The following is an 11,326-nucleotide window of genomic DNA, read 5'->3' as shown; positions in this document are numbered from 1 at the left end:
AAACCTCTGACAGATGATGGTTATGAATGCGTGCAAAGCAAGACACGGAGAGACTGAACTGATGGCCCAATCTCCCAAATTCTCTTTCACTATTCAAGTTAAAACCAAACTCTCCAGCAACGGATGCAGACATCCAAGGACCTTTGGGGGCCGCTCGAGGTGGCTCAGACGGTAAAAAAAAAAAAAAAAAAAAAAATCCTCTTGTAATGAGGGAGACAAGGTTCGATCCCTGGGTTGGGAAGATACCCTGGAAGAGGCATGGCAACCCAGTCTGATATTTTTGCCTGGAGAATCCCCATGGACAGAGGAGCCTAACGGGCTACAGTCCATCAGGTCGCAGAGTCGGACACGACTGAACGACTAGGCACAGCACAGGGACACAAAACCCGGGGAGGCGGGCTCAGGCGGAACCTTCGTCCTCAGCTCCAAGTTTCCCAGGACTCCACTTCTACCGATACACTCTGAAATACACGGCCTCCTTCCCCACTCTAGAAGGCCTAACCCGAGAATGGGATCCGGTATTTTCAACGAAACGACTAACGGACACCTCAACGTTTGAGGACAGTTTCTCCAAGCAGCGTTAGCCCAGCGCGGTCCCATAAGTTCCCCCACACTTCTACGGCCCACAGCGGAACTGGCTGGAGTGCGGAACCCAGGGCGCGTGCTCGGCGTGCAGGCAGCCCAGCGCTCGCCACGCCCTCGCCACGCCCCCGCCACGCCCCCAGGCGCCTGTCGCCCGCCCGCCCCCCGCCGCCCTTGTTCCGGGACCCCTTGCTGTGCTGCTCGTAGACCCCCGCGCCGCGGGAGCGATCTGGGCTAGCCCGAGCTCCCTGTTAGCCTGGGGAAGCCGGAAGAGACCGGGCAGCGGGGGAGAGCAGCAGAGGGTGCCGGGGACCTCCCTGCACGCCCAGGGAGACCAGGGGGATAGAGGGAGCGAGGCTGAGTTAAGCGAGGGAGCTCGGGTTAGGTGAGTTGGGTGCGACTTGAGCTCGGGACTGGTGGGCCAGGCCCCCACGCAGGCGTCAAACCTGGTCCAGAAGACAGGCGGACGCATGGCCTCGTCATTCCTGCCCTCGGGGGCCACCACGGGCGACAGTGGCGGAGAGCTGAGCTCCGGGGACGACTCCGGGGATGTGGAATCCCTCCAGAGCCCCAAGATCGAGGCATCCAGGAGTCTGCCAGAGCTGTTTGAGAAGGCTGCAGAGCACCTCCAAGGCCTGGTGCAAGTGGCCAGCAGGGAGCAGCTCTTGTACCTGTATGCCAGGTACAAGCAGGTAAAGTAGCAGGGAAGGGCTGGGTGCCGGAGCGTGACCGTAAGCCTTCTCTTTCCGCCAAAAACAGATGGTGAAAGTGCTTGGTTAATGGTCAGGTATAATGAAGTTTGTGTGTGTGTGTGTGTGTGTGTGTGTGTTTAATCATCTAAGGATTAGCTTCGTTTTGGACAGCGAAAGGACCTGTCTGCTATCCTAGGAGCAATATTTAGCTGACACTGAGAGACAGTTTTTCTGGGTCTTTCCCGACTTGTTTACTGAGGGACAGTTTTTCTGGGGCTTTCCCGACTTGTTTAGTGACCTTGCCCTTATGCCCTTCATCAGCTTCAGAACATTTACAAAATGGGTAAACAATCAGAACCAGAACTAGCTTGTAGCTCCCGAGTCTAAGGCTCTGAAATTACCTGGAGGTATGGAAATACAATAATGTCATATGGCACACCTTTTATTAACCTCAGAGAGTAATTGGGTTGGAAAATTAGCGCTTCATCATAATCAACAATACTTGTTTAGCATATTTTATAGTAAAACACTTGGGAGTTACACCTGTGGGGGATCCAGAGAAGCAAAAACATCATGATACTTGCCATCAAGAGATTTACAAAAGTTACCTGAGGAGTTTAGATTTAAACATGTGAAAAGCTGCCAACAAGGGTTAAAAGTTGAGGAAGACTCCAGCTTTTGGAACACAGGAAGCAATGGAGTTCTGAATAATAGTCCATTTTATGCCTCTTGTTATCTGTTTCCCCTTATATTCTTTAAAAAGAAATAGTTGTGGGGGTCCCTCTGTACCATAAACTGAATATACTGACTTGAGATGAAGATTCTTTTGAAGATCGATGAATATCAGTTAAAGTGACCTGAGAGATGTAGTTGTAGGGATAAATGATATAAATTATAGTGTTCAATGAAAATTGCCCCTGAATTGGCCTCAGAATTTTTTCTCTTGCAAAAGTTCTGGGTATCTGTTTTCTCTTTGGTTATTAGTCCTGTCCTAATAACATTACAATGAGACTTTCAATTATTTCACAAGAATTTATTGAGCATTGTGTTTGGACAAGTAACATGGCTGACTGATAATTCTCTGGGCAGGATAAGACTAATTTTCTCCACATTTCCAAGAAACATTGTTTTCCTCTCTATGACATATCTTTATTGGTATTAGCATCAGCATCGTTAAATATCTGATACCAAGTCATCAGTGAACTATCATCACCTGCCAGCTGCTAAACCATTCTGTCTCAGGTGTACTTCATCCAGATAGTCTGGAAGAGGTGTGCATTCATCACCCTCTTGGCATTAGAGTGTTTAGAGATATTCTGTATCTGGAAATAAAATTCCTCATTATGAGAGAATAATTACTAGAGAACTGGAGAATAAGATTATGCTTACTTAGGGATGTTAGGACATTCAGTGTTCATCAGTCTCTTCTAAATATTTTGTGTCTATCAGAATTCTGTGGCGGTATTAAAAATAGAAGTCTTTGATAGAATAACAGAGTTGAGAGTTCAATATAATTCCTGCATAGTGGATCAAAATTTGTCGTAAAATAATTACATTTCTCATAAAATCGGCTTTTCTCATGAAATAATTTCACTTTCTATTCCAAATAACACTCTATTTTGTCAGCAGGAGAAGGCTAAAAATAAACTGAGCTGTGAACATTGTTTTCTCAGGCAGAGACCTAACCTTACCTAACATAATAGTTCTCTTAGTCTCAGATAAGCCAGTGGTTCCACTAGCATCTTTTAGTGGTTTCAAAAAGATCACAGCAGTTAACGTTCATCAGCCTGCACTGTGCCAACAAAAGGGAACTGGCTGACACCTGTGAAAACCCAAGGACAGTGAAAATTTCAAACTCCTGTTGAGGAGCCTTCAGCACCAGCACAAGTGGGGATAGTCAACACATCTTCCTACTTTAACCTGGGTACACTTGATTCACTGGCATTTACCATTGGCAACCTTGGTTGAAACAGTCTGTTTCAGGGGCCCTGAAAATATCATGTATATATCAGAGACAACAGAGTTTAGGTGATGCTCTGTTAAAGTGCTACATTTTATAACTCTGTTTCATAGCTTAGGATTCATTATCTAATGATTTGAAATGTGTTACTAATGAGGTCCTAGAATTCTGTAGTTTTATTTATCCAGTCTTTTCTGGATCCAGAACTGTTCTTTGAATTTGGGAATACAAAAGCTTCTGTGTCAGGATACCGGCTCAGCTGCTGAACTTTTATTTTCATCTCAGATAATGGGCTAGAGGTGGCTGATCTAGGCTGATAGGGTGCTCCGCTTCATGTAATCAGCCAGGGGCTCAGTCTTTTTCTGTCTTGTAGGTTAGCCATTCTCTAGGGCAGCCGTTCTCCAACTGTGGTCTACAGACCCCCCCTGAGAATCCCTCAGACTTCAGAGAATATAAAGTCAAAACTATTTTCATAATAATACTAAGACAATACAGGCATACCTCAGAGATACGAGTGTTTGGTTCTAGACCACTGCAATGAAGCAGATATCACAATAAAGTGAGTCACAGGAATTTTTTGGTTTCCCAATGCACATGAAAGCTGAAGTGTTCATTGCTCAGTTACATCCGACTCTTTGAGACCCCGTGGAGTGTAGCCTACAAGGCCCCTCCGTCCATGGAATTCTCCAGGCAAGAATACTGGAGTGGGGTGCCGTTTCCTTCTCCAATATAAAAGTTATGTCTCCACTATACTGTAGTCTATTAAGTGTGCAGTAGCCTTATGTCTAAAAACATGTACATACCTCAGTTGAAAAATACTTTATTGCTAAAAAGTGCTAACCATCGTCTGAGCCTTCAATGACTTGTAATCTTGCTAGTGGAGGGTTTGATATACTGGGAGAATTAGCAAAATGTGACCTAGAGACATGAAGTGAGCTAATGCTATTGGGAAAATGGTTGCAATAAACTTGCTTGATACAGGGTATGCACAGACCTTCAATTTGTGAAAAATGCAGTATCTGCAAAGCACAATAAAGCAAAGTGCAATAAAACGAGGTATGTTTGTATTTGCCTTTCTTCTGTGCTGTCATGGTGGATAAAACTGCTGATGTGTTAGCGTGAATCAAGGCAGTGGCAGCAGTAGTATTTTTTAACTTTTTTTTTAAACCACTGTGTACTCTGAATTTAAGTTGGACTGTAAAGAAAGCCGAGCGCGGAAGAATTGATGCTTTTGAACTGTGGTGTTGGAGAAGACTCTTGAGAGTCCCTTGGACTGCAAGGAGATCCATCCAGTCCATCCTAAAGGAAATCAGTCCTGAATATTCATTGGAAGGACTGATGTTGAAGCTGAAACTCCAATATTTTGGCCACCTGATGCGAAGAGCTGATTCATTTGAAAAGACCCTGATGTTGGGAAAGATAGAGGGCAGGAGGAGAAGGGGACAACAGAGGATGAGATGGTTAGATGGCATCGCTGACTCAATGGACATGAGTTTGGGTAAACTCCGGGAGTTGGTGATGGACAGGGAGGCCTGGCGTGCTGCGGTTCATGAGGTTGCAAAGAGTCGGACATGACTGAGCGACTGAACTGAACTGACTGATGAATTTAAAAAGAAAAAGGCCAGTTTCACTTTAAAATGCCTTTGATAAAGCAGTAAACATTACTGATTTTATTTAATTTTAACTCTTGAATACAAGTCTTTTTAATGTTGTGTGTGATAAAATAGGGGTACACACAAAATATGTCTCCTGCATACTGAATTATTGTTGGCTGTTTTGAAGAAAAACGCCTGTGTAAATTTTGAGTTGCAAGTTGAGCTACCCACTTTTCTCAACATACATAATTTTAACTTAATATAGCAACTTACAGATAAACTATGCTTATTCAAGCTTGAGTATTTGGCATACAGTTTCTTGAAAAAGAGAAGTCAGACTGTCACTTAAAGGAAAACAACTGCTGGTATTTGTTGCCAGTGACAACATTTGAGCCTTGAAGTGAAAATTAGGTTTGGAAAATCTGTACCTGCCACCTGATCTTGACAGGTTCCTAATACTAAAAAATGTTTTTGATAGATTAGTGCTAGCTTTAGTGATTGTGAACTTTTACTGTTGTGTGTGTAATGAAATAGGTCAACATTTGGAAGATCTGCACAACTCAGTGAACTATTTTCAGATGTTGCAGGGAATGAAGTTACAAATTACGTGTGGATAGAAGATGCATTCAAAGTATGCGAGTCAGACCAATGGATTTTAATGTAACAGTATAAAAAATTTGTTGATGTGGCTTCAGATTCCACATTGTGAAAGAAAGAAAAGAAAGTGAAGTTGCTCAGTCGTGTCTGATCCTTTGCGACCCCATAGACTGTAGCCTGCCAGGCCCCTCCATCCATGGGATTTTTCAGGCAAGAATACTGGGGTGGGTTGCCATTTCCTTCTCCAGGGGTTCTTCCAGACCCAGGGATTGAACCCAGGTCTCCCACATTGTGGGCAGATGCTTTACCATCTAAGCCACCAGGGAAGAATCTTTAAGAAGCTATCCTTGAAGAAACTGCTACTTGTTGAGATTTGGTGTGATATCAAAGAAGAATATCTACAATTATCTCAAAATGCTACTAAAATACTTCTGTCTTTTCTAACAATGTATCTGTGTGAAGTTGCTTTCTTCATCTAAAATAATGTATCACAATAGACTGAATGCAGAAGTAGAATACACCTGCCTTCTATTCAGATAGTAAAGAGATTTGTAAAATGTAAAACAGTGTCACTTTTCTCACTAAATATTTTTTTGCCTTAAAATATATAGTTATTTTTTGTTATTTATTAATTTTGTTATTTATGTTAACATGTAACAAGTTTATTATTTTTAAAATTAATTCACATTTTAAAATATATTTTCATTTCTAATCTGGTAAATATTGATCAATATAATCCACATAAACAAAAACTCTTTGGGGGGCTCAGTCTCTAAGAGTGTAAAGGGGTTACAAGACCAGAAAGTTTTAGAACTGCTGCAGTAAGATCTTTCCATGATCAGTTCTAGCCTAGGCAGAGAGAAAGGGAAGAACAAGTCCCTCTTACTTTTTAAGGAAGATATTTATATCATTTTTACACACATCCAGTTCCCTGGACCTGGGCGGAAGTTGCACAGTCACGTAAAATGTTCAGCTCAATGATCTTGTGTCTGGCTGAGACTTCTGTCACTGTGGGAGAAATGAAGGATAGGCATTGGCATTTGTTTCTGCCACTGGCTGTTGTCTGGACGAAAAAACACAAAGTAATTGCTATTTTTATGATACCTAATAGTTTATCTCATTTCATATTTCTAACAGTCCAGTCGTTCAAGTGATTTTAGAGATGCCAGAATGGAAGCCTGGATTCTATATAGCATACGAAACCGAGTGATGTCTAGTAGAGGAGTATTGGACTTTGATGTCAGTCCTGGAGTCAAGTCTTGACTCCTGATTCAAGATTTATAAATCTGTGAGCAGTGACAATCCTCCTCAGCTTCTCTGTACTCATTTATAGAATGAGTACGTAACGACAAGCCTAACAGGATTGTTGTGTGGCTCCTTTGACTTATGTGAAGCTTTTGGTTTATGGTGATTGTTTAAGAAATGCAGCTCCTGCTCTTTCATCTTTCTTCTTCCTGTCCCTTCCTCACTGGACTGCCCCTGTGTCACTGTACATTTTAATAATGACCAGAGAGCCATGCGATTAATTACTAAGCAGATAATAGAGATGACAGTTATTAGGAAATCAGAGCTGAATGAGATCATTATAGACTGAAAGGGTTCCTTAGAATCTGAACCTTCAGTGGTACTGAAAGGAGCATTTTGAAAAGTGGAGGGAAGAAGGTGAGGACTTTTCAGTTGAGGGAAATAATGTGAGAAAAATAGAATAAAAATGAAAATCCTTAAGGCAGTTGAGTAGACCAGTCTGGTTAATGAGTGGACTATCAGTTTGATTTTAGCAAAATGCATGTGTTAGGAGTATTAGGGGGTAGTGGGAAGGTCCCAGAGAAGTAGGTAGGGTTCAGATTGTGGTATTTAGCTTTAGGGAGATAGTGGGTAGGTATTGTGTTGAACACATGCCTAATGTATACATTCCATATGCAACAAACTTTTTTTTTTTTTTTTTTTTTACTGCCTTCAGTTAGACACTATGCTATGTGCAATGGGTGGGTTAAGAATAGTTTCTGAGAGACTTTATTCTTGTAGAAAGATGAGACTACACAAACCTCGCTAACACAAGGGAAATGTGAAAAGTGCCATCACAGAGAGAGAGAAAGTGTTGTGAGAGTTCATCAGAAAGGGAGATTACTTGTGCCAGGGGGAATCAAGGTGTGCAGTAAAGTCTAACTTGTGTGAATTTCATTTATGCTTATTCATAATGCAAATAATCACTGTGTAGTTTAACTACAAGTGTTTGAGGATTAAAAATAAATATTGACCATGAACAAGAGAAGATTATTGTGGAATAGATAGAATTTATAGAATTTGTTGTTGAGAGCCTTGAAATTTTTTCATGGCTTTTAGCATCTAAATTTATACTGACTAGTTTCATAAACTTGAAAATAGTGTGTTTTATTCTGGAGTTTGAGAGAGAAAAAATGTGGATAGTGTTGAGAATCAGCATCAACAGACTGTATGATGAATTCTGATAAACTGTACTTTAAAGCTTGTTTATTGCATATTTTAAAATTATTCTACATTGTAAGTGGTAGCATGATTACAAAATCTATAATTTGTTTTATATATATATACACAATTTGTCTAATTTAGGAATGTAACTGTTTATCATTCATTTTTTAAATGTGTTATACTGCTAGTTAACGGTTGTTTTATGCAATAAGCCAAAGCAGCCTCCATTTAAAGTTTATTTTTTTGGTTTGCTTTTGCAAAGTATGTTACATTTTATTATTTTATATAGTTGTAGATATTTTCTAACCTATAGTTACAAAGTATACATAATAGATTTAAAAATTAAAAGTTTCTCAGGCAGTTTTTTGAAAAATAAGTTCTTGGTTTTATCTCTGCCCACCCCCTTCATTTAGGTCAAAGTTGGAAATTGCAATACACCTAAACCAAGCTTCTTTGACTTTGAAGGAAAGCAAAAATGGTAAGAAATTCTTGGGATCTAATGTGGTTGTTGTAAAGGGTTTAGGTGTTTAGGAATTAGAAAGTAGTGAGCAGATTAAAGAATTATTTTTATATTAATCTCTTTCTGCTGTAGGCAGTGCTAATGACAGGCAGTTGGGAGAGAGATTAAAAGAAGCCGATTTTAGATAAGTCTCCTAAAGGATTCTTATGCTTTGATGTTGGTATATAAGTAGTTCATACATTCCTCACATATGAATCACTTCTTAGAGAGTGACTGTAAGAGCTGTTGCTTGAAATTTTCCTTCCTTATCATACAGCCCCTAATGGGTCACCACTTCTCTCTGGAGGGATCTTGGAAGAAGTTCTGGAGGATGGGAAGGGAGAAGAGCAGGGTAAATCCCCATATTTTACTCTTTTTTTCCTTCCCCAGTTTTTTCTCCTCATCTCTAATGCTCTTCCGTTCCTTGCCTACCATGGTAAAGAAGTACTTCTAATAACCTCTTGAGCACAGGGAGAAAGAAAAATAGATACTGAGCCTGCTTCTTTCCTGAATCCATAGAAAGACTATGCCCTCCTAGAATTTTTTTGTTTTTAATTATAATTCAGAGATTACATCCTGTCATATGAGGCCTTATATCCTCCTACCTTAAGTGAAAAGAGAGAAATCATATACAATAGGGAAACTTACAGAAGAAAGGACTTTGGAGCATCCGCCTGAAATTAAAAGTAGAGAAGGAAAGGTTTAAAAAGAAAAGGTGAAATATGGTTGTAGAGAGAAGAACTACAACTGGTTTCTCACATTCTTTCTAGAGCAGTGCTCCTCAAAATGTGGTTCCCTGAACAAGTTGCCTGTCTGGGAACTGTTTGTCACCCAGCTGTGAGGAAATGTAGAGTTTGAACCTGAATGCAAATCCATAATGTCATTAAGCACAATTATTTAGTTCAGCTGACTTCTTTTGTATAGAGCATTCTCAGTGAAGGAAGCTGTGCTTTGATTTTCTTTCTGGCTCAAGCTTCCTATGCTGATGACAACAAATAGTTCTCTGCTGCTGCTACGTCGCTTCAGTCATGTCCGACTCTGTGCGACCCCATAGACGGCAGCCCACCAGGCTCCCCCGTCCCTGGGATTCTCCAGGCAAGAACACTGGCGTGGATTGCCATTTCCTTCTCTAATGCATGAAAGTGAAAAGTGAAAGTGAAGTCGCTCAGTCGTGTCTGACTCTTAGCGACCCCATGGACTGCAGCCTACCAGGCTCCTCCGTCCATGGGATTTTCCAGGCAAGAGTACTGGAGTGGGGTGCCATTGCCTTCTCCGATAGTTCTCTGACTGGCATTTTATTACTGTTATAAGACTACCTGATGCATATTTTGTGCATTTTTTAATTTATGAATTATAAGTTCACCATTACTTTCTCCCCTGTGTTTTCCTATTTTTTCATTGTTTTTAGTAGTTTTTAAAAGTTTAGACTTTACAATTATAATAATTCAGGCAAGAATCATCAATAGATGCTAAAACCATTAGATGAAAAACAACTTGGGAACAACATTCACACAATCTGAGTTCACACAATAAGAGTTTAATTATTAATTACAAAGAGAAAACCTGGAGACACTGCTTGTACTAAATCCTGACTCTTATCACTAAGGATGGGATGAACTGCTGTCATGTGCCCCTGATGTGATGAATTGTAAAGGACATTTCACCTATATGTTGCGCTTGCCAAATATTTCACCTGATTCTAATCATGATTAATCATTTTTGGCAAGAAAACTCTCTAGGTGAGGAAACAATCAGACAAATGCAAATTGAAAGATGTTTTAAAAAACACCTGGTTCGAACTGTTAAAAAAAATATCAGTATCATGGAAGACAAAAAGACTAAACATACTTGAAACTCAGTGTTATGTGTGAGTCTTGATTGGCTCCTCATCTGGAAAAAGAAAGCTATAAAGAATATTTTGGGGAAATCTAAATACAGTTCATATACATTTGTTTGCTGCTGCTGCTAGGTCGCTTCAGTCGTGTCTGACTCTGTGCGACCCCATAGACGGCAGCCCACCAGCCTCCCCCGTCCCTGGGATTCTTCAGGCAAGAACACTGGAGTGGGTTGCCATTTCCTTCTCCAATGCATGAAAGTGAAAAGTGGAAGTGAAGTCGCTCAGTCGTGTCTGACTCTTAGCGACCCCATGGACTGCAGCCTACCAGGCTCCTCCATCCATGGGATTTTCCAGGCAAGAGTACTGGAGTGGGGTGCCATCGCCTTCTCCGTACATTTGTTTAATAGTATTAAATAATGAAATTTCTTTACTTTGAAGAATGTATATTTGGGGTAAAGTGTTACAATGTATACAAGTAAATTTCAAGAGATTAAAAATAAATTTAGGTAACCTCAGAAAGATGTTCTGTCCGTGATAAGAGCAGGAAGGTAACGGGAAAACTCTGAGACTGAGTTACCTTTTACAGTGGATCAGTGACTGTACCTCCCACTTGGAGGTAGAAAGAATTGGCAGGAAAAGCCAAGAAGGAGGGCTGATCTAGCAGCTGGCAGAAAAGAAGAAAAGGAAAGTGCAGAAGGGGGCTCAGGACTGAAATATTGCTCTTGGTTACTGAACTGCAGGAAGTCCCTGCCTTCTCATTAATTAGTACTCTCTTCTGTCTTCGCTGCCCCCTCACTTTTGAAGTCCCTGCCCAAGGCCTCAGGATCTACTACTGGCAGCTTAGAGATGAGATAACAGCAGGAGGGGAAGGTGTATTTCTCAGATCTTAAAATAAGTTTAAAAAAAAAAAAAAAGTTTGAAGCATTTCCCACAGAATACTGTTTTATGTGATGAATAGTGAACACATTATTGAAATGCCATAAACACAGTTAATTCATTAGATGGGAACTACTCCTATTGTCTGTAGACCGTGTGTTCTCAGCAGGGGTGAAATTTGGGTTTGAGGGAGTTTTAAAATCTTAGATATTACAATAGTTTATGTCTTCTTAAATTCGA

The 11,326-nt window shown here is 40.7% G+C and overlaps 1 protein-coding gene across 3 annotated transcripts in view; it reads left to right on the top strand.

Moving 5' to 3' along the window:
* The first annotated feature begins 758 nt into the window (after window positions 1–758).
* ACBD6 (acyl-CoA binding domain containing 6) overlaps window positions 759–11,326 on the top strand; it is a 194,458-nt gene continuing 183,890 nt past the window's right edge. For 2 of the 3 annotated variants that reach the window (XM_024976524.2, XM_024976523.2), the window contains exons 1-2: window positions 759–1,274; window positions 8,288–8,352. In XM_024976524.2, coding sequence (XP_024832292.1) covers window positions 1,053–1,274; window positions 8,288–8,352 — 287 coding nt within the window. In that variant the 5' untranslated portion in view covers window positions 759–1,052. 3 annotated transcript variants of the gene reach the window in all.

The sequence above is a fragment of the Bos taurus genome, chromosome 16, assembly GCF_002263795.3.
Source record: "Bos taurus isolate L1 Dominette 01449 registration number 42190680 breed Hereford chromosome 16, ARS-UCD2.0, whole genome shotgun sequence".
Lineage (NCBI taxonomy): Eukaryota > Metazoa > Chordata > Mammalia > Artiodactyla > Bovidae > Bos > Bos taurus.
Note: the sequence above shows the minus strand (reverse complement) of the source record. Positions and strands in the feature narration are given on the sequence as shown.